Source organism: Prunus avium, chromosome 1 (genome assembly GCF_965620075.1).
Source record: "Prunus avium chromosome 1, drPruAviu1.hap1.1, whole genome shotgun sequence".
Lineage (NCBI taxonomy): Eukaryota > Viridiplantae > Streptophyta > Magnoliopsida > Rosales > Rosaceae > Prunus > Prunus avium.
The window spans coordinates 45,465,901-45,487,810 of record NC_142284.1 but is presented as its reverse complement, the minus strand read 5'-3'; the positions used below and the strand labels follow the sequence as shown (position 1 = coordinate 45,487,810).

General features: G+C 37.7%; 5 protein-coding genes and 1 pseudogene across 7 annotated transcripts; 1 reads left to right on the top strand and 5 right to left on the bottom strand.

The window, feature by feature from the left end:
• The first annotated feature begins 1,409 nt into the window (after positions 1-1,409).
• On the top strand, positions 1,410-2,918 carry LOC110762810 (protein SHOU4-like; annotated as a pseudogene). The gene is made up of 4 exons (XR_015833793.1): positions 1,410-1,691; positions 1,876-2,038; positions 2,470-2,671; positions 2,912-2,918. The product of XR_015833793.1 is annotated as a protein SHOU4-like (transcript).
• Positions 2,919-3,855: 937 nt separating this feature from the next.
• Positions 3,856-5,524, bottom strand: LOC110762771 (lignin-forming anionic peroxidase-like). The gene is made up of 4 exons (XM_021965456.2): positions 5,202-5,524; positions 4,881-5,072; positions 4,570-4,735; positions 3,856-4,472 (listed from the first exon to the last, which is right to left on the bottom strand). Exons 1-4 carry the CDS (start codon positions 5,430-5,432, stop codon positions 4,078-4,080), a joined length of 984 nt encoding a protein of 327 aa, XP_021821148.1. The 5' UTR covers positions 5,433-5,524; the 3' UTR covers positions 3,856-4,077.
• A 1,639-nt stretch (positions 5,525-7,163) lies between these two features.
• LOC110748383 (defensin Ec-AMP-D1-like) lies at positions 7,164-8,831 on the bottom strand. The gene is made up of 3 exons (XM_088247076.1): positions 8,705-8,831; positions 7,692-8,591; positions 7,164-7,432 (listed from the first exon to the last, which is right to left on the bottom strand). The coding sequence occupies exons 1-2, from the start codon at positions 8,766-8,768 to the stop codon at positions 8,392-8,394; spliced, it is 264 nt and encodes an 87-aa protein (XP_088103202.1). The 5' UTR covers positions 8,769-8,831; the 3' UTR covers positions 7,164-7,432; positions 7,692-8,391.
• Positions 8,832-11,559: 2,728 nt separating this feature from the next.
• On the bottom strand, positions 11,560-12,303 carry LOC110762776 (defensin-like protein 2). Its single transcript, XM_021965460.2, has 2 exons — positions 12,024-12,303; positions 11,560-11,918 (listed from the first exon to the last, which is right to left on the bottom strand). The coding sequence occupies exons 1-2, from the start codon at positions 12,085-12,087 to the stop codon at positions 11,719-11,721; spliced, it is 264 nt and encodes an 87-aa protein (XP_021821152.1). The 5' UTR covers positions 12,088-12,303; the 3' UTR covers positions 11,560-11,718.
• A 144-nt stretch (positions 12,304-12,447) lies between these two features.
• LOC110762777 (defensin Ec-AMP-D2) lies at positions 12,448-13,168 on the bottom strand. The gene is made up of 2 exons (XM_021965461.2): positions 13,009-13,168; positions 12,448-12,891 (listed from the first exon to the last, which is right to left on the bottom strand). The coding sequence occupies exons 1-2, from the start codon at positions 13,070-13,072 to the stop codon at positions 12,719-12,721; spliced, it is 237 nt and encodes a 78-aa protein (XP_021821153.1). The 5' UTR covers positions 13,073-13,168; the 3' UTR covers positions 12,448-12,718.
• A 2,905-nt stretch (positions 13,169-16,073) lies between these two features.
• Positions 16,074-21,163, bottom strand: LOC110762763 (UBX domain-containing protein). Of its 2 annotated transcripts, none has more exons than XM_021965450.2 (11): positions 21,049-21,163; positions 20,822-20,935; positions 20,508-20,629; positions 20,311-20,433; positions 19,408-19,603; positions 18,960-19,037; positions 18,783-18,851; positions 18,009-18,152; positions 17,763-17,865; positions 16,710-16,978; positions 16,074-16,419 (listed from the first exon to the last, which is right to left on the bottom strand). In XM_021965450.2, exons 2-11 carry the CDS (start codon positions 20,921-20,923, stop codon positions 16,255-16,257), a joined length of 1,371 nt encoding a protein of 456 aa, XP_021821142.1. In that variant the 5' UTR covers positions 20,924-20,935; positions 21,049-21,163; the 3' UTR covers positions 16,074-16,254. The 2 variants fall into 2 exon arrangements, with proteins under 2 accessions (XP_021821142.1, XP_021821143.1); XM_021965451.2 differs by having other exon boundaries at positions 16,710-16,972.
• Between the last annotated feature and the right edge of the window lie 747 nt (positions 21,164-21,910).

Below are 21,910 nucleotides of genomic sequence, written 5' to 3'. Positions count from 1 at the left end.
TGGACCGCGAAATAAGCATGGGGAACTTCTTATGAAGTCGTCTGGTCCTCAATCTGGTGGGGTAACACTAACTGGCCGCCAAAACTCTGGACCTCTTCCTCCTTTTCTCCCTGCAACGGGTCTCATTACATCTGGACTCATTTCTTCTGGCCCACTAAATGCTTCTGGGCCCCTCGTAAGGTATCTGGTCCTTTGGAGTCCATGGGATCAATGAAAGTACAAGGTTCCTCCATTGTTCACAATCAGGCCATTACTACTCTTAGCCAAGATGACGAGTTTTCATTTAGGAAGAGCTTCCCAAAGCTAATATTTGTTTGTGCCTGATAAATCACGGCCATAAGCTGGCCGAAGGAGCCCCTTCTCTCGGCCCTGGCACGTGTTCGTAAAAACTGAAACGCAGCGTTTCGCCAGGGTACTTCGCCTTCCTAAAGACAAAAGAAGAAATGCTAAGGCATGATCATCTCGGCCTCAAGCGCAGGCCGAGGCCGAGGCCGAACAAAATCACGGCCAAGGCATTAAAGGCAAATCATCACGTGACAGCAGGGTGCCAGGCTTCATTTAATGAAGTAGTGCTTGTTTAATGCAGCAAACCCACTGGCCACAAAGAAGCATTTAATGCATGAGGGAATGTGGGAAGTGACTGAAGTCAGGATTTGGTGATGAGGATCAGAGTGATTAGACGTGGACATTCTCACAAGAATTCTAACAGCCTGAGATATTGGTTCACCAGCTATCCAGGCCATAAATGCGTCTCTAAGGCCAGAAGCTCAGAACCCACGATCAAGAGCGGCGGCCGAGATTCACCGGGATTTCTGGGGTCACACCACCATGCTTCACGATCCCAAATGTCGATTGGACTGCCCACTTGCTCCAATCAGGCTCCACCATGCAGATTTTTAGCCTCGATTACTCCTCCAGAGACTCTTCCTATAAATACAAGACTCGAGCTACATTCAAAGGGTTCAACACCAAAACAAAGCCTCCCACGGAGCAACTTACTTTCAATATCTTTACTTGCTTTCCTAGGAGTAGTGTTAGATTGTAAGGAAAATCCATTCATCAATATATCATACGACCTTTGATTTTCAAGGCGCCGGAGCACCATCCTTGTTGTTCGTTCACTCACCTCATATATCACACGACCGTCGCTCCCTGAGCAGCGCGCCGGAGCACCGCCCAAAACCCACCACCAACACCATCACTCAACGGCCTTGTAGTTCAGGCCGTGAACCTAACAACCAAGACCAGTTCCTCTCTCGGCTACAATCGTTTGATTAGGAAGACGAGTTCAAATAGGCGCACCACTTATCCATCCAACACTCATCAACACATCGACACACGGTAGACCGTGCTGGCACGCCCGCGCACAACCGCACCGCACCCAAAAGCAGGAAACCGCGTGTTAACGCATATCCCCTCGGCTCGGAACTCCAGGCCGTGAGATTTGCACGGCAGACAATATTAGGGTCTTTCTACTTTTTGTGATGGGGTTCATAGCTGGTGGTTTTATTCTAGGTGCAGTCCACAATGCATATCTCCTCACTGTGGTTGTGATCCTTTTTGGTGCAGTTGCTACACTACTCACATGGAATACTTATTGGGGAAGATGAGCTATTATAGGTTATATTGCTAGTTATTCAGATTCTGAGCTGAGGACTGCAAAGAATGGGCAATTTGTGAAGGTCCCAGGGGTAAGTTAATCTGTTGATGGTATGGCTTATAATTATTATTGAGATCTATGAAGGATGGTGGGATGAAGATACATGGAGGAATTTAATTGCTGGAAATACTATATCTCTATAACGTTGCTTAGCTATTCTTTTGTAAATGTTAATCAATAGTTTTCACAAGTTATTTCTGGTTCTGTTTTTTAAGGTGGTCACTTGTGGCAATCTGCCCCTCGAGTTGTCCTTTCAAAAGGTTCCTAGATGTGTGTATACATCTACAAGTTTGTACGAGTATCGAGGATGGGATTCAAAAGCTGCCAACCCTACACACTACACATCATCGCTTCACTTGGGGGCTCAGGTCCATAGAAGTGAGTAACTGAGTCAGCTTAATGTTTGATGGATAACATATAGTATTTCTCTTTCTGCTTTTCTTTCCCTTTTTTATTGGGTCAGAGGTTGAGGTTTTCATAATTAACGAACTGAATTTTATTTCTCATTAACTTTCAAAATATTTAGATTTTGCCGTTGGCTAATTTTAATTCTAGTGCCTGGACAGTTTTTAATGTGTTTGTAGAGCTGATGTACAGTGCAATTGCCAATCCACTAAGTGTTGCTATTTGAATTTTGGTAATATATTTGTTTCTGGTTTATTTGCCTTCCTGCTTTGAATGTTCTGTTGCTGCAAGCAGCCATTGCATGGTGATGCCAAGGGACGACTTTTATGGCTACCAGGCTTGAAATTCTTGGGCGTTAGATTTCACACTTTTGACCATAATTTTCTATTTATGTTGTTTGACAGAGGCGTGTGGTAGATTTCTACATCTCTGATTTCCAATCTGGGTTAAGAGCATTGGTTAAGACTGGCTTTGGAGCAAGGGTGACTCCTTATGTTGATGATTCGATTGTCAGATGCGAACTCTGAAAATGAAGAGTTGTCTCCAGAGTTTATTAGGAGAGAGGAACCTTTCAAGTGATGATCGCATGATGCGGTTGAAAGAAAGGTAATAGCTCTTTCTTACAATTAATTTACGTTGATGCCTTTTTCTTATAATTATAAATGATAAATGCTTCTGAGTTTTTCCCTCATAATCTATCGTTTTTATAGTTGTGTTAAACATAAATGCCCCTTATAAGGAGTTTATAGTGTGCTTTCAAATATCTAATCTTTATGTTTTTAGGAAGTGTATACCGGGTAGTAGCAGTTCGTACTTTCTACTGATTTTAGCTTTTTCTCTGTGCAGGCATTAGCACGAAGTTGGGTGGTTTGTTTGGGTTGAAAAGTGCTCCAGCTCTCTAGCTACTCTTTCCCATGCAACCTAAAATTTTACCCTTAAGATAGTTGAGTCATCCAATGAATCCAATACTAAACTAGCAATGGTGCCACCGCAATGTTATGGGTTTTAAAACCGTATGAAATGTGTACAAAGTCGTGAAAATATGTTGGGAAGATGGTACTATTTATATAGACATAGAGATCTAAATAGTGGCATCATGCTTTGTTTAGCAAGTTTAAGTTACAAAAAATAGACTAATCACATGTTTAATATGTTGCTTGTCATGTTAAAATATTGACCATATATTAATAAACTAAGCAGCAATCAAAACATCAAAATATTCGCAGTTTTGAGTTGCTCATTGTTCAAAAGAGTTTCGACAGGTCTTTATATAAATGCTAAATGCTACCGGGTGGTTGAAGGGGATTTTTCTACCTTGATGTCCGTTGGAAGGGGATCTTTCCCTTTGTTGGCTCTGTTGTAGAGGTGGCTTCTGTTCTTTGGTGTAGAAGAAGATAGATTTGTAGATGGAAAGAGGCCTAGGAATTACGCCAGGGAAAAGAGAAGCTTTAAGCTCCAAAAGTATATTTAAAATAGTTCCGATTATTTAAAAATGAGTAAAATCCTAGAAAATTATTTTATTTCAATGTGGAATTTACACATTAAATAACTGTAAATCATGAGTTATATTTACACTTAAATTTAGACATCATTTCATTATTTTTTAGTGTTTAATTAGCGTTGTTTTGTTTTGTTCCAATATTATTTCAACTATCCTGCTTGTGAATCATTTTGATGATATATGTACAGGAGGACTTGGTCTTCAAACGTAGGTAGCGGTCGGGGGTTCATAATTCGTTCCCAAAAAAGATTTTATTGACAAATAAAAAGCTAATATCGTTGACAAAATATAACAATTCGAGTAATTTCCATTATCTTCCTCAAAGTATTCATTGAGGTGTAATTTATTCTTACAACAATAACAACACTGTATAATTGAGGTTACATACATATGAATGAATCAAATACAACAAGACATTCGCAAAAAAATAAAAAACAAACACAAAAGGAAGACATTCGCTATTCAAATTAGGTTGTACATTTCATCTTGATTCTTGGGGCTCAAGAAAGTTTTAGTTGAGAGCAGTGCAAATCCTTCTGATCTCTCCAGCTGAACCAGTGAGAGGAGAAACGTCTCCCATCTTAATCATGGCGATTCCAAAATCAGACCTAAAAGTTGCGGGTTTCGAACTATACTCAGAGACAATGCTGTCTGTGGATCCTCCACTAAAGAGAACTTGATCTGATTCAAGAAGACCCTTCTTCTGGACTAAATTCTTGAAGTAATTGTAGTCGAATGAATTTGGTGTCACCAAATCAAGTGGTGCCAAATTTGTATTACCGTTGGGTGCAGCAGCAGGACAGCGGCGTCTGCGAGTAGTTGCAAAATTAGAATCAATGTCACTTCCATTGTTGTAAATCCTGTCACGAAATGATGAGCACTGAGCCTGCCCTATTGTATGTGCACCTGCATTCATACATATATAAGTTCATTAGCATAAAGTGTTAATTAATATAGCATTTTCTAAGCAAGGCAGGCATATATGATTCATTTAAATAGTTACCCGACAATGCAACCAGATCTCTGGGACTGAGGCCTCTGTCACCAAATCTGGAAATAAGGCGGTCAAGGGAGTCTGTGAAAAGTGGAAGGTCACTTTCAGCTTGAGCTTGGCTTGCTCTGGTCGCATCTCTTCTTCCAAGCTTCACAGTCCAAGATGGACCACTCACCTATATCATATGTATATATATATATTTAGTTTATTGCAATTATTAGTAGTTGTACAAGATTAAAGCCACGGGATTTACATTAACATAATTCCAATTAATAAAGATAATAAAAGAATCAAATTGAATTATTTATTTATGTACTCACAGCAACTGATGCATCCCGAGCTGCCACAGCAAGGATATCTGCGCAAGATACAACACCAGGGCAAATCTTCTCCACTTGAGCTTTTGCATCATCTATGACTTCGAAGCCTCTAGCAGAACCCCTGTTTTGAAATGCGTTCTTTTCGCTTACGATAGAAGCAGAATCATTAAGTAAGAGTGATGCGTCACAACCCTGCAATCGATCATCAAAAACAAAAACCAAGAGTCAAAGACTGCGCTATAAGGAAATGCACATATTGAGTAATTAATTTATGATCAATTAGTGGCTGGCTTAATTAATGAAGGGGTAATTAGTACGTACCTGAACAAAGCAATCATGGAAATGGAGGCGCATTAGGGACGCCGCCATCCGGCTTTCACGAGAAACTGCTCTGCTTATGGATGATTTGATAGTAGCAAGAGCGTTTGGGCAGGTTTGGTCATAGAATGTTGAAGATAGTTGCGCTTGGCTTGCTGTGCTCATGATAAAGAAAAGCAACAACATCGCGAATGCAACATTTGCATGGGACGTGAAAGAGAAAGACTTGGTCATGTTAAAACTCAAATCAAAACTCTCTCTCTCTCTCTCTCTCAACTTCGCAAGGCAATTAAGGGTTTAGGTTGAGTGGAAATGGAAACTGAAGAAATAATGAGAATGAATATTGAAGATGTTGATGAAGTAAGCTTGTAGCTCTCATCTATATATAGCATAAGGCAGTTTATGAGTAGCCAGCCAAGCTGGTTTGTCCAAGTCGCTGTTCAATTAATGTGCAAGCCCATGACTCATTCTGATTTGGTTGCCGTAAAAAGTCTTCGTTTTTAAACTTTAAAAAAAAATGTATTGTACTTTGAAATTTCTCAATTGGAAAAATATACGTATAGCTGGTCAAGCATGAAAAGTAGTCGTTTAAATATATTATTTACAACTTGTTATCATCTTTTACTTGTTTGTGCGATGCATGCAATTGGGCATTATATATATATATATGTGTGTGTGTGTAAAAAGTAGGTGCATTTTGTAGTTTTCGCGATTCGCTCATTCTCTTTCATAGCAGCCCACGTTTCGTTGTTCCAATCCAAAAAAAAAATCCAACGTGGAAAACTTAATTAAGAAAAGACAAACTTAATTAAGGGCAAGATACATATGAGTAATCTTCTGTTTAAGAGTGGACAGAAGAGTGGCTAACGCGTCTTCTTACCCTAAACTGTATGTAATTAAGGGGAAAAAAATGAACAAACATTTCTTGCTTAATGTTTAGAAAATTGTAAACGTGTCCATAACTTTTGTACTTAATTTATAATCATCACTTTCACTGGGAACCAACCAAGTCTAGCTAACTGTGAGCCTTCAATTAAAAACTTATCATAATAAGTTCACTTTAAGATAAATTATTAGGACTTAGTTTATCTGCATGCCCTCCTCCTTCTGAACTGATGGGCTTCTGGATATATTCTTAACCATGACCGGGTGTATGTGTGATGTGACCCACCCACCACAGGCTGCTTGTTAACGTTATAATATATGTCGCTTTTCTGACTTTTGATATATTCCACAACATTCGTCGTGGTGTGAATGACCGAAATTATATCATTTCTGGATGACCGATTCTGATTCGGCTGTCATCATTATAAAGTCTTCGTTATCGTTACGTATATTATTAAACATATGCTCTGTCAATTTAAAAATTTTAGGTGGTGGTGTGAACTTAATCATGGTATTAATTCTCTTTCATAATGTAAAAAAAATAACTAACAGACAAGCGATTTGTAAGTCACACATGTTGACGTCAAAAAGTGGTTCTCTGATTTTGAGGGTCAACTTAGTAATTTATGCCTTTGGAATCCTTAAGGCCTCGGTAGGGAGCGTGATCTGCAAAAATGAGAGAACGCTCGGTAAGACCCAAGGCACCGGTGTGGTACAAGCCGAAGACTCTCCGATGCTTAAGTAAGTTCGAGAATAGAAAATTCAACTGACAGATCAATAGGCTTATATGCCGTTAGTTCTGATTACATCTATTTTGGGATAGTTGGCCTCTTTTATAGGCCTTGGGAAGTGTGCAGTTTGTTGATAATTTCGATGTGGGACTATGGACGTCGCTTGAGAGCATGCCACGTGTCCCAGGGGGAGTTGCCCTAAACGGAGCGATTGGTAGGTAGGATGCCGAGGCCTTTCCTGACCATGCTCGATTTCCTCCACGTGTCTTGTTCTCATTGCCTGTTTACTTTGGGTGTAAACAACACACACGCACAATGAAGATCATTCAACTTCTTTTTTTTGGGTTGGTTTGAACCAGAAGAAAGTCAATTTATTAAAAAGAAAAGTTCAATTACGCGCAACAACGAGTGAAAGCCATGGGAGTGGCGGCTCCTCCTTCTCTTCTAGCTAGCTAACTCACACCATAATTCACATATTAAAGTGTATTATGATTAAAAGCGAAAACAATTGAATTTTGGCAAAGCAGAAAAACTAGGAGGAAGAAGTGATCCATTTCATTCTTTCTCAGGCTGCTTCCCCTCCTTGCTCCCGTTTACACCATCCACAGGAGGCAACGTCTGCACAAAATGCATAGGATTTATAAGCGCCTAATATTATTTTGATTCAATGACAAACACAATAATAGAGCAGGTAAGCCTAACATTTTATCGAACACCTCGCGTGCAATACGTCAGGGTCAAATACAGAACCTAAACCGCATATATTCTTTTTTTTCGTAATTGATCAACAAGAAGGTATTACACTCCGTGAGAGTGTGTGTGTGTGTGTGCGCGCGCGCGCGCGAGAGAGAGAAAGAGAGAGAGAAAGCGCGCGTACGAGATCTGGCTTGTAGAGATTGTGGACAACGGAGGCCCCAGCGAGAAGCGAAACGACAACAACGACGGACGACCAAGCCAACGAAGGAGTGCCGGTTGGCCGTCTCCCTCCCCCGAATTTCTGATTCATCCCCAAAAGTAAACAACAACACCGGCGCCGACTGCAGTGGAGAAGAGATTCCGCTTGAATTCCCGCTTGCGGTTTTTGATTTCCCCTTACAGTAGTCTGGCGGGCTGTGTTCTTAATGGGCTTCAAGGGAATTTCATTTTCCACGGTGTCACCAGGCCTTGAAAATTTTGCTTTTACACGTTCGTTTTGTTGTTATTGGGCTAAGCCCATATAACCCGAAAAAGAAAAAGAACATTCATTTTTTATCCTTTCTAACTCATAATGCAATGCTTGTACATGAATTAGAATTAGTTGGTCAGCACAATGAGTTCGTCCTTTTGTACATAAGTTCAAGTTTCTCTTCTTATAGATTAAATTAAATTATCGTTTATGTGTATGTTTTTTTTTGTTTTTTTAAGTCAGGTGAACGCGCAACACAAGGAACAAGAAAAAGAGATGACCCATGCAGGGTCATTTATTAGCAAAAGCACAATTAACCCAGCATACAATACAGAGCTGGGTCAATAAATCGATCTCATTACACAAGCACGCTCACAGCTCTCTCCCACACAGATAGATCCATTATAATCAATTAGCATGCCTTGGAGCAGAAGCATGTACGGCGGAAGCCACGGCATTGGCCTCCATTGAAGCCCTCTGTTTTACAACTCGTGGCACAGTTGATCGTCAAGAAGCAAATTCCCTTGAATTTTTTGCTCTGACTCTCGCAGGTCCTCTTCTTTGACTCAACCTTCTTAGCGCTCCTTCCCTCGACAGCCATTGGTCCCATCTCTGTCAAAGTAACATCCATGCATGCATGCATCCGTAAGTTAATTATAATTCATCTATATAATTAATTAATGTACTCATCAAACTAAGTAAAGAAGAGAGAACTAAAGATATACCGGTAGCCACCAAAAGCAGGGCAAGAACCAAGGCAGCGGAAACAAGACGCATTGAACGATCCATTTTGATCTGTGTGTATTTGTGCGTGTGTGTGCTGCTTGTGTATGAAGTAGAGATCTCAGATGCTAATGCGAAGAACAATAAGTATGCAGGGTGTTTATATAGGGTCGAAGAGCAGATTAAAGAGGATCCATCTCCGTAAAGGTAGGTTACCTCCATAGCCAAAAAAGGGAGTTGAAATATTCCAGCTTCAAGAGGCACCATAGACAACTTCCTATTTTCACTGACAAACTTTTGGCCCTTGTAATATATTTATCACTTGGAAATGTGAAAAGCCACACTAAAAATAAGAAGAGGAAAAATAATTGTGGGAGATGTTGATTCTTTGGAATTGGAAATGACCAGGTTATATTAGCTTTATCTCATTCCCATGTTTGATTTACATGTCTTCTTAAGATATAGGAAAAAGACTCTGTGTTGCCTTAATTTTGATCTAGTTTAAGACGTTGATGAGTTCCAATAATCACAAAGATCAGACAAAAATAATGGAGCAACACAATACAGGCCTTGCTTGATTGGAGCATAACATTTGTGTTTAAAATCATTATTATTATAAGAGATTGATCAACAAAACCATGCGTATTATTGAAATATTTTGTTAATTATTTCTTAAAGAAAGATTACGTAGTCACTTGTGGATGAAATTTATTTAATTTCGTGGTAGCGTTGCAACATAGGCATCAATCAAGGCACATGCATTTTCCATCTTGGCAAATAATCGTTCTTGAAACACATGATGCAATCAACATATGCAGAGCATGTATGGAACTCTTTTGAAGGAACAGCAGTTTGACTTTAACTTTGGCTTTGACTTTAATCATGATGATCAAAGCCAATTGGATCCACACACATGCATTTGTGGTTAATACAAATAGCTGTCTTTGAATCACATGAAGCTTTGTCACAGTCCTTGCTAGTAGAACATTGTTGCGCTTCTGCTCCTGTTGAGAATAAGGCTACACCTGCAAATTAACAGAAGTTTCTTTAATTTTTTTTTAAAAAAATCCTTTGTGAATGTTATGTAAATAATCTGCTACAAATATTTTTATTATTAGCTAATTACACATATTAATTTTATAAGAGAATTTGAATAGTCAGAAAACTCACAAGTTGCAATGACCAAGAGGATGACCCAAATATAGTTTTGTTAGATGTAGCCATCTCCATATTTTTATGATTTGTGTGACACCTGGGGTAAAGTTGAATCTCAAGGTTTGTTTTGCACTATACTAGTGAGTACTTTTGGGTCATATTTATAGGGGTTGCATGTTCGGTTTAATACAAGAGGGCACCGTTTGGTTCATATAACGGATTTGAGGGGAAATCACTTCTCATGTCATTTTCCAAGATATGGAAAATGGAAGATTCCTTTCCCACGAAGTTTGTAAAATTTTCTAATTATATCCATATTAAATCAAATAAAAATATAATGCATTTAATGATATATTGTAATTCTAAATTGTTAATAGGTACAAAATAGTCATAAAAAATGTGCATTTAATGTTGGCTCATTTTCCCAAATTTTCCCATGGAGGGAAAACAAAACCCAAGTTGAGAGGAAGGCTTTACTTTCCCTCCTACTTTCTCATGTGTTAGGCAACCATTTTCTATGCTTGGACTTACTAAACATAGAAAAACAATTGATTTCTCATTCCCAAACCTCCTTTTCCATGAAGCAAGAAGGGCAGAGAAGTAGGTCTATTGAATTAAATTTTAAATTATTGGGATATCTTCTTGATGCATGGTTTGGTTTGGTTTGGTTTAGTTTGTAAATTTGTCAAATTAATAAATGTGATTCCTTATTTGGTATAATCAACGAAGAAATTATTTGGTTAGATTAATAAATGAGATTTCTTATTTAGTATATTCAATAAGAAAATCTTTAAATATAGAATGGAAAAAATATCAAATTCAATGTAACAGATTTGAATTTTAAATTATACCCGACTAAATAGGTATTATTTCCAAAATTATATTACAATGAGATTTTAATTAGAGAAAAAGCCGTTATCAACCATGATGCTTCTGGACTGCGAGCTAAACATGGCTGGATGTGTTCTTAATGGGCTTACTAACAATTTCATTTTCCTAGGTATCACTAGGCCTTCAAAAAAAAAAAAATTACACTCATTTTTTTGTGCTTGGGCTTAGCCCATGTTACCAGTAAAAAATAAAAAATTCAATTGTGTTAACTAATTGTGAGATTTTTCTTTTTCATTTTTTGTTGTGCACATATCCTAATTGGGATCCCGAGCCTCTGCATTTAATTCCCATGTATTTACCCGCATTTCATTAAATCTAAACCACTCAAACAATCTAACCATCTAACAGGTGACACATCATCAAATTGTAAGTCATTTTTTTCATTTAACCGAATCTAAACCACTCAAACAATCTAACCATCTCTGCATTTAATTCCCATGTATTTACCCGCATTTCATTAAATCTAAACCACTCAAACAATCTAACCATCTAACAGATGACACATCATCAAATTGTAAGTCATTTTTTTCATTTAACCGAATCTAAACCACTCAAACAATCTAACCATCTAACAGATGACACATCATCAAATTGTAAGTCATTTTTTTCATTTAACCAAAATTCATGTTAATCCTAATGTTATAACGTCTTTTGGGTATTTTTTTAAATTGTTAACCCAAAATTCAGAAGTTCGGGATCCTCCTAATCGACTCATAATCCTGAAGAGGAGGGAGGAGATTAAGATTTTTTTTTTTTAAAAGAAAAAGAAAAGCTATATGAGATTAAGAAAGGAGGACAACACAAGAAACAATAAAAGAAATGATCCATGCAGTCATTTAGTTTATTAGATAGCAAAAGCAATTAACCCAGCACAGCTGAGTCAATCAATAGATCTCATTACACAAGCACGCTCCGGTCCCACAGATTGTTTTTCTCCCACACAGATACACTTTTATGATAAACTAATTCATCAACAATTTTTGGAGCAGAAGCATCTGCGGCGGAAACCGCGGCATTGGCCTCCGGTGAAGCCCTCTGATTTGCAAGATTGCACACAGCTACTTGTCAAAAAGCACATCCCCTTGAATTTTTGGCTCTGAGAATCACATGTCCTCTTCTTTGGCTCAACCTTCTTAGCGCCCCTTCCCTCCACAGCCATTGGTCCCATCTCTGTCAAATCAACATCCATGCATGCATCCGTAATTTGATTAATTCATCTACATACATAATTAATGTGCTGATCAAATTAATTAAGAAGGGAATAAAAAGATATACCGGTAGCCACCAAAAGCAGGACAAGAACGAAGGCAGCTGAAACAAGGCGCATGGAGCGATCCATCTTGATCTGTGTGTATGTGTGTGTGTGCGCTTGATCTGTGTGTACGTGTGTGCTTGTGTATATGCAGTAGAGATCAAATGTTATTGCAAGGAACTATAGCCATGGAAGCGCTTTTTATACAGGGTCGTAGAGAAGATCCATCTACGTAAAGGAAGCTAGCTCCTTTACCAAATTAAAGAGTTGAAAAATTCCAGCTCCTATTTTGGCCAGCAAACTTTTGACTTCGTATATTTGTGGTGTAGTTTGGCTCTCCATATATTTATGGCCACCTTAAATTTGAAATATTGGAATTTAAATTGCTCCCCCGCCGCATGTTTGATCAATTGGAAAAGATGATAACCCTTGCAAAATGACAACATGTTTGGTTGAGGAAATCAATAATATTGCATTATTACAAACGCATTACAAAGACATCGTTGATAAAACAAGGCAAGGCAACTCACGAGGGTGGTACTTAATTAACAAACAAGGACAAGGATATAATAATAATAACCCAACTGTTAAATTGAGTCATTATATTTTAATTTATTTTAGTTGCACGTACGGCCACTGATGTAAGTGATCATTCATAATCGTCTCCTCCCAGGCCCACATAGAAATGTGCATGCAGGAGTATCACGATTATCGCTAATTAACAATGTTTAGTGCAAAAGCATCTGCGGCGAAAGCCACGACAATGGCCACCAGGGAAGCCCTCAGTTTGGCAAACAGATGCACAGTTGGTTGTACTCACGCAAGTTCCCTTGAACCGATTACTCTGAGACTCACAGGTCCTAGCCTCAGCAACCATTGGCCCCATCATCCCTGCCAAATCATTCCAAACATATACATTAATTAATCCCAACAGTTGAATATATACATATATATATATAGTTTACAAGTTAACCAGAGGAAAGACAAGAGAAGAAGCCTAAATATTACCAGCAGCTGCTAGAAGCAGAAAGAAGACGAAGGCAGTTGAAAATAAACGCATGGAGCGCTCCATATCTTTCTAAAATATATGTATCTGGAGAGGTAGCTAGGCTAGCTTAGGTTGTATATCGATGTAAGAGATTACTAAGCTTGCAAGCCCTTATATAGATAGATAGAGCAGAGTTGTGTGTGTCCACTCCTCATGTATGCCATGGAGAAGAAGATTCGAGAATTGAAAAAAAGTAATTAATAAAAAGAAAGAAAGAAGAAAAAGAGGAGCCACACGTACATCTCTGTGACTCTGTGTCGATGCATAATACGTTATTGGGACTAGTGCAGCAGTGACTTGTCACTGCGTGATCTGTGCTTTCTGCCAAGATTATATAACGACAATCCCAGCCCCACTGAGCTGTCAAACGTCTTATTTTTCTATCCGGCTTTACTCATCATGGATATCCCTAGCTACCTACCTCCCTCTGGATTTTGAAACCATTATTTATGCCAAGTATATGCTTATAAGTTATATATATGCATAGGCTTTTTATCACAAATGGTCCCTGAGGTTAACGAAATTATCACCTTTCGTCCTTAATGTTTTTTTGTGACACTAATGGTCCCTAAGGTTACTCTCCGCACATCAAAATGGTCCCTGCCGTCAATTTTTCTGTTAAAATGCTGATGTGGCACATACATGGGCCACACATCCAATAATATAAAGCCACATGGTATTAAATAATATATTTAAAATAAAATTACATTTAAAAAAAATATTAAAACTTAGATTTTAAAAAAAAAACCTTCAGCCATCCCCTTCTGGCCCTTCGCCCTCCCCTGCGTCTACCCCTCTACCATTTCTCCCTCTCCTCTCTCTCTCTCTCCCCCTCTCCCACTCCCTCTGTTTTTCCATGCCCACTAAAAAATCCCTCCCTCTTCCCATTCAATTAAAAAAAAACCAACAAGAAGAAATCAACACAATTTCAAATTTTAAAGCATGTACACTGTAATCACAAAAGCTTCATCTCTCTCAGCAGCTCCGACTAAAAAAGAAAAAAAAAATCCAACCATCATAGATTCACAGCCACTTCCTCCACCCATTCAGACCAACTAAACCCTTTGCCCATCATACCCATTCCAAATTTGGACCCCATGCCTTCCCCAAATATCAAAACCAATTATGCCCTTGCATCAGATCCATTTACCCAGCCAGATTCCGACCCAGTTCTTTGCTTGCCTGACCATCACCAACGAATCTGAGGAGAAAGAGAGAGAGAGAGAGAGAGAAGAGGGAGGGGTGAAGGAGGTGGGTTGGCAGGTTGGAAGGAGGAGAGAGGTAGGAGGCGAGAAACAACTTCATTTTTAAAATTAAAATAAAAAATTTAAGTTTTAATCTTCTTATTTTTTCTAAAAAAATTTAATTTTTTAAAAATATATTATTTAATGCCACATGGCTCTATATTATTGGATGTGTGGCCATGTATGTACCAAATCAGCATTTTAACAGAAAATTTAACGGAAGTTAACGTCAGGGACCATTTTGATGTGTGAAGGGTAACCTTAAGGACCATTAGTGTCACCAAAAAACATTAAGGACGAAAGGCGATAATTTCACCAACCTCAGGGACCATTTGTGATAAAAAGCCTATATGCATATGCTAAGCCTAAAAGAAGGTTTTTTAAAATCGCTGTACAACTTGTGATTTTAGATTTGGTTTTAATGTCCTATGTATATAATAAAAGTAATTAGGGCTTATGATGAAAAGATAACTTTACAAGATTAATTGAACAAAATTAGTTTCAAATATTGGAAAACAGCTTGGAAAGGACTCGTCCTATAAATAAATAAAAAATCAAGATTAGTGAATATCAGATTACTTTTTTGGCATGTGATATTTTTCTTCTTTATGTAAGGAGGGAGAGCACTCCTACATTATTGACAGCATTAATCAAACATATTTGGTTTATTTTAGATTTAAAATGAGGTTTTGAGTTTAACAACTATTATATCAGTTATTTTCTCATATGGATGTCTGCACGATATTATCATGTGGATGTCATTGTAAATATGAAGGAAAACATGAAGGAGTAGTAGAAAATACATGGCGTCCACATGATAATAACCTTTGGATGTCTGCATAGGAGACAAACTAAGTGTGGGTATAAATATTGTATATAATATTATAATATTTATTTATGTAGTAATATTATATATTTATATAACTATATTATTATTTTATAAAAGATCACACAAAATACACGTGGGATGGGAGACAAACTAAGTCATTTCTTAAACTGGCTTGATATTTTGGGCCTTAATAGTGAGCCAATTGGGGGCTGAACATGCAAAATATTGCCAAAATGTTCTATTTATTGTAGCCTACATGATGAAAAAAACATTTAAGTGTGAGCAGCTGCCCACACTTGTCTCTACATAGGTCCGCCAGTTTATATGGATTGAAAATAAACTCTATATTTAAGTAATTTCAAGCAATGGATAACTCAGAACATTTAGATGAAGATGCATAAATCATGAAAAGAATGTTTTCACCAAATCTAGCTTTTGAAAAGAAAGATATTGTGGCCCTAATACAATATATTAAGTAACCAAAAGGAAATATCTTTGACATGAATACAAAAATGTCGTAGCTTTTGATCTCTTTGTTTTTCAATTGTCGGTATCTGCCGACAAGTTAAACTTTTCTAGTTACCCCTCCCTTTCGTTCACATTTAATCGAAGAGAATTCTGTAAAAAGTTAAAATGGTCTGAAAGTTAGGCCCATGTCTTGTCAAGATTCCAGGATCCATCCCATCAAATTCCATCTCAGGCTTGGGTTATATACTGTTGAGCCATTGGGCTGGGGGTGGTGAGGCTTAAAGTTCTTGGGCTACTATTCTGTCCTTTCTTAAAAAGATGTTGAGATACGATCCAAATCATAGAGTGAATCAAATTGTTAAAAGGTAGATAAAACCCAAATTTCTAAAGAGAGAATTCGTGCCACGTGGCCCATCCATACAAAACTCTAATGAGAATGAGAATATGTGAGAGAGAGAGAGAGAGAGAGAGAGAGAGCGCCAAATTTAGCATAAACAAGTGTAGATTCATGCGCCCTTTGCATGAGTATATACATAATAAATAGTACACTACAAAATCTGCATCCCCAATTCCCCATCCATTAAACGACACCTCCTAAGTCCTGGAAACATGTATAAACAAAATGACCAAACCAAAAATTCTCCAACATGAATTCGTTCATTCATTCATTCCCAAGTAACTGAGACCATAGAGTTGGCAAGCCCCGACTCTTCAAAAGTAGATTGACAATCATAATCCAGACTCTTTGAAGCTCCTGGGATTGCCTGAGTCAACCGAAACGGCCTCGTCTCAGCTTCCTTTAGTTGGGAATAGCAGAATGACCACAACAGCTGCAAAACAAACAATTCAAATGCATTGACAACCCTAGGAGGGGAGTAGAATAGATCCTGCTAATAACAGCCTGTGCTCATCATTTCCATCGTAGTGCAAGCCATATAAGTCTACCATGCAAATTTTGTCAAACATAAGCATGAACTCTCTGCAAGCATTTAACTTTGATAAAAATGATTTACAAATAGTCAAACTCTCTCGGTTTAGATGCAATTAATTGTTCAACGCTAATCACAATTCAAATCTTTTCCATTATATACTAATACAAAAAACTTCTTTCACTTCTTACCTGAATTGGATCAGTGCGAAGGAAATTCCGCTGCACCCTGCGCCCGTCTGGAAGACGGACCCCAACCCTGCAAAGGAGGTTCTTATCACCCTTGGGTTCTTCAGGCAAAGGTGGATACGCAGGTGTCTTGGCTAAGCATGTTTCTTCCTCCTTGTCAGTAATGATTTCATCTTTATCTTTGGATATCCCACCTGTCTCCTGCATGCCTTCCATTGAAGCTGCCAATGCGCGCTGCACTTCCTCATCTTCTTCATTAGTTTCATCTGCAACTGAAGCACCTTAAGTCATACATGCAGCTCATCCACGAAAAAAATAACAAGAGAAGAAAAAGGAAAGGAAAGAACATCCAAAACAAGTTTTCAAGAGCAGATCTAGAATGCATCATTCAGCTGCTAGCAAAGATAGATACAAATTCGGATATGTCACAGCTTCACAAATTTGGCCGTATGTACAAGCAATCACCCATCTGAGCCTCTTAGTAAACCACATACAACCGAATACACAAAGCACCATCGCAGATACTGACACAGGTATTTTATATAGAAGAAACCAAGCATATTTTCATGAGAACACAAGAAACCAAGCACATTAACCAAGTATGTCAATGTCAGTGCAAAACTATTCAGACAAAACTTCTCTCTAATATCACTACAATCAAGCTGAAACAACCACTCATACTACAACATAAACAGCAACCCCATTTATGAAATCAAAAGGAGCATCAAATAATGAAACAATATGTAAAATGGGAAAACAACTATAATTTCAGCTGCAGATTTTTCTTCTAAAACTTACTTCAATCATTCATTCAGTTAGCATATTAATGTCATTTCACTTCATATTACACTTTACAAAGGATTTCTTTTTCCTTTTTTCCTACCCCACCCCCACTTTGTTGAGTTGGAACAAGGATTAGGATCAATCAGAGAAGTTCACCCAAGCAATAATACATGAGCAATAATTTGAAAAATAATACAAATTCAACAGATTTGAGAAGCAAAATGGTTCACTGCAATGTAATATAGCAGAAGATATTTGGAAGCCCAAGCATACCTTTAGTTTTCTGTGGCTGAGGCAGAGAACTTTCTCTTGGGCGTTTATGGGACAAAGTTACATGATGGTCCCTGGGGCCACTATCCAAGAAGGGTAATAGATCCTACAGTGGCAAGGATGTTTTCATGCCAAAATTTAACTTCAAAGTAAAAGTTTGATCATTGTAGGAAACGGTTTCTTAAGCTCTCTAACAAGAGAAAACTTTATACTCAACTGTGAAGATACAATGTACGCCATGGCATTTACCTCTAGCAAACATTCCGGCTGAACCATTCCATTCCATGAACGCATTCTTTGCCCAGTAATGGGGTCAATAATGAGAACTACAGGCATAGATTCCAACTTGTAGTATGTGCAAACCTTCCTGCCTTCAGTTGTATCATCATATGTCTATATTTGCAGACCAACATCAAACAGATGAAGCACAAACGAAAACAGTTGGTTAAATCAGAAGCATGAAGGTGATCCAAAAGATTCATGTCCACATATGCTGTCATACAAATTAGGGAGCAAAATCCACACAAAGATGAACACAATTAAACATAATCTTCACAATTCTGAAGTCCAAAAAGAGATTCTAATAATCTTAAAATCTCAACCTTTTACAAACGTTTGGTTCATAGATTAACATATACTATATTCCTAACAAAACATCAAACCATCTATGACAGCCTTGGATAAGATTTACTTGCTATTACACTCCTACCAAGGGAAAATGATAATGCATATGTAATAACACCAACACAATTACGTATCATTTATCTCGAAGTATGTATATCTAGTGAGCAAATGTGCACGTGCATATCACACGCTTCACACAATACCAAACAATAAAGTACTTAAGGGAGGATAAGCCGATAACATGTAAAAGGAATTTATCAACAAATAAAACCCATCAGCAGCCTGCACTTGTATAACTAATATAATAGTACAGCCTGAAAAATAAATCTGATTTAATTTAATAGAAAGAAATAGCAAGCATAAAGACATAATAAATTGTCACTTAAACATGGTACCGACCTGCCAGAATACAAAATTAGTAATAATGGTTTGAGAGACAGCTTCATTGGCCCAGGTGTCTCGATTAAGCTTCACAAAAAAATGTATTTATACACACACAAAAAAGTGAGTCTACATGTAGAAAAACAAAGAAACCAACAAACCAAAAATGAAATAGACCGCAGAGAAAATGCCTACCATATGAGAGCTGAACTCTTTAGTGGATTGCAAGTTCACCAGGAGCCATTTGTCCTGGACAGAAGCAGCACCTTTTGCCTGCATTAGTATAAAAAAAAATTCAATTTTATTTGCTCAATGAGTATGAATAACTAAATGATGACTGTATCACTCTACATGTCCCTTGATCAACTAGTATTCTTTGATTTCCACATCTCATATATTTTGAATCTATATAATTGATCTGATATAACAAACCAGAAAGGTTTTATATGAGAGTCACAGCTGCAAGATTCATGATCAGATCTGATATATGTAATTTCTCCGACTAAGAATAAAGGCCCAAAGCATGAGGGGTACCTCCACAAAGCCCTTCCCGGCAACCCATAACACCAATAATACTGATTATAACCATTCAAGTTCTACAGTACACAAACTCTGAAGCCTGGAAGATAACAAATGACCATACCTTTTCAAAGGAACCCTGGAACAGTAGCTTAAAGGGAGGACGATATAAGGAAGCAAGATTATCTCGAGCCGTTTCAGCTGAGGATGTAGCACCTTGGCCTGATTCCCATACCCCAGGATGCTTCATTTCCTCTTCAAAGTTACGGAATGCAATTACAGAACCCGATTCATGTTGTGAAAATCTTGCCCTTGGTGAGCTAGATGAAATTGGCATAAAAGAAACCTCCATTTATTAAAATACGATGAGTAAAGAGGCCAAATACACCATATAAAATGAATTGTGAAAAGAAAAAACCGACATGCATATTGGCTTGCAAATACATGTTAGGGTGGGTTTAAATATTAAAATTGCACAAGACCAAAGTAAATACTGTGCATATAAAATGAAATCAACTAACTAATGAAAATCACACCAGTAGTCTTGTGTGCAATCAAAATCCACCATCTGACTTGAAGCATGAATATTAATAACAAAGGAAAACAGATATATTACACCACCTATATTACCTTTATCAAATAAATAGAAAGGAGACTTTTTGAAACTTTACAACATTTCAATTATCAAACTCCGTTAGTATTTTACACGAGGCATGCCAATCGCTATAGGAAAGAATGAAGGAATAACAATGACATACCATGTGATTTCCCAATTCTCAAAATGCAATTTCTACTGACCTAGCACTATCCTACAATACTAATGCCATTGCTATGTAAACGGAAAAACCAATTCAGAATATCTTAACTCGAAGGAAGGAGAAAACGTTTCCATTATAAAGTTAAGTATATCATATACTTAAGATGAAACAGGGGAAAAAAGAAAGAAATAAATTTTACAACACACCGAAATAGAATACAAAGCTTTCTAGTCCAAGGACAAAGCTAAAGATGAAGTGATAAAACATACCCATAGAGCGCAGCATCATCATAAAGAACGTCCCTTATAACAGGCATTGGAGGGCGCACCTCATCTTCACCAAGTTGTCCAACAGTCTCATTTATACCATGATGTACCACATTCTCATTTGCACTGTTACAAACCCAATGTCAAAAAAGAAAAAAAAATGCCGACAAAGAAAAGCACAACTGAACAATATGAAATACCCAGAAGTTTGATCCGCCAAATGATCAATATTTTCAGTCGGAGGCTGCGCCGCAGCTATTGACCCTGCTTCATTACCCACATAAAAGAGCTGAATTGCCTCTTCAAGCTGCCAGCCCGTGGCCTGTTTATGTAAAAATTGGAACTTTCAATATCCATACATTATACTAGACTCAAGTAAGCACCTTGCAATCCAATGAACACCTGAATCTACTAATACAACTACTTTTCTTTACCCAAAGAGCAAAAAATACAAAAACAAAGAAGGAAATCAATGCGATGCGTTTTGGATACTATTTGTGAGATTCAGAGTAACCTGCAAAAACTGTCTGGCGGTGTCTGCAGTCTGCCCCACAGCGATCTCCAAAAACGAAGTGACCAGGCCCTGCTGGTCATTGGCTGATATCACACCATCCATCTTACGCTTTCTCTACAACAAGAAACAATATACAAATTTCCATATTTATTTGCTTCCAAAGCTACTGGATTTCATTTCATTTATCATCTACATAATCTAGGGTTTCCAAGGGCCGAGGAACGTACCGATTTGGGAAGCCTTGGGATTTTGGCAACGGGTTTTTGTTCTTCTGAGATTTTACTCTCTTTTCTTTCTGTTCAGTATTGGCAATTTTCGTTTTTTATGTATGGGGCAAATTATTAATACTGTAATTACGAGTTTGACCTCGTGTATTTTTTTATTTTTTTTTGGAAGAAAAATAAATAAAATGAAATCCCGAATTTGACCGAGAGATATATGGTAGGGGTATTTGTGTAGATTTGGGACAACTCGAAGGGTAAGGTTTTGGGTAGTCGAGGAGGATTTCAGGTGAAAGACGCCGCAAGCATGCCAACAGTCGCCAAAGCGTGGGCCTGTCGATTTCGACGGTCAGGACCTTGTGGATGAGCTCAATAAGAAGGATTGGCCACGCTCTTCAAAGGGCCCATATATGAAGAATGGGCCATACTACCAATTTCCATTCACCCAATTTACAATATGGGTCGTTACTTTTTTCTTTTTTTTTTGGGTATTTCCTTAACAATCCATCCTTGCCTGTTTTCGATTTTTCAGACGAGTAATTCTACTCTTATCACATTTGTATATTACATTCTCATACCACTTTATGTGGTAAATGAAGTGGACAGCCACATCAATTAAAAATTGTCAATAAATCTAAAAGAAAAGAAAATGTTACATTAATTTTAAGAGATATTTACTCATATACCCATTTTTAGCACTAATGATATAGATAAACCCTATACCATTTAATTTCTATAAACAAAACCAAAAAAAACCCAAAAAAACAACCGCTAGCCCTATTCAATTTAATTTTGATTATTAAATTACTTTGATGCCCTATTGAGTGTTTTGGGTTTTTTTTAATGAGGTTTTGGGGTTGGGCTTGTT

Coding starts and splice junctions, on each gene's coding strand:
- LOC110762771 (XM_021965456.2), bottom strand. CDS start 5,432: ATGACCAAGTCTTTCTCTTTCACGTCCCATGCAAATGTTGCATTCGCG. Junction 5,073..5,201: donor TCCATGATTGCTTTGTTCAG/GTACGTACTAAT, acceptor GATCGATTGCAG/GGTTGTGACGCATCACTCTT. Junction 4,473..4,569: donor AGATCTGGTTGCATTGTCGG/GTAACTATTTAA, acceptor GTATGAATGCAG/GTGCACATACAATAGGGCAG.
- LOC110748383 (XM_088247076.1), bottom strand. CDS start 8,768: ATGGATCGTTCAATGCGTCTTGTTTCCGCTGCCTTGGTTCTTGCCCTG. Junction 8,592..8,704: donor CCTGCTTTTGGTGGCTACCG/GTATATCTTTAG, acceptor TTACTTTGACAG/AGATGGGACCAATGGCTGTC.
- LOC110762777 (XM_021965461.2), bottom strand. CDS start 13,072: ATGGAGCGCTCCATGCGTTTATTTTCAACTGCCTTCGTCTTCTTTCTG. Junction 12,892..13,008: donor TCTGCTTCTAGCAGCTGCTG/GTAATATTTAGG, acceptor ATGATTTGGCAG/GGATGATGGGGCCAATGGTT.
- LOC110762763 (XM_021965450.2), bottom strand. CDS start 20,923: ATGGATGGTGTGATATCAGCCAATGACCAGCAGGGCCTGGTCACTTCG. Junction 19,038..19,407: donor TCCAGGGTTCCTTTGAAAAG/GTATGGTCATTT, acceptor ATACTAATGCAG/GCAAAAGGTGCTGCTTCTGT. Junction 18,153..18,782: donor CTAATTTTGTATTCTGGCAG/GTCGGTACCATG, acceptor CTGCAAATATAG/ACATATGATGATACAACTGA.
- LOC110762776 (XM_021965460.2), bottom strand. CDS start 12,087: ATGGATCGCTCCATGCGCCTTGTTTCAGCTGCCTTCGTTCTTGTCCTG. Junction 11,919..12,023: donor CCTGCTTTTGGTGGCTACCG/GTATATCTTTTT, acceptor TTGATTTGACAG/AGATGGGACCAATGGCTGTG.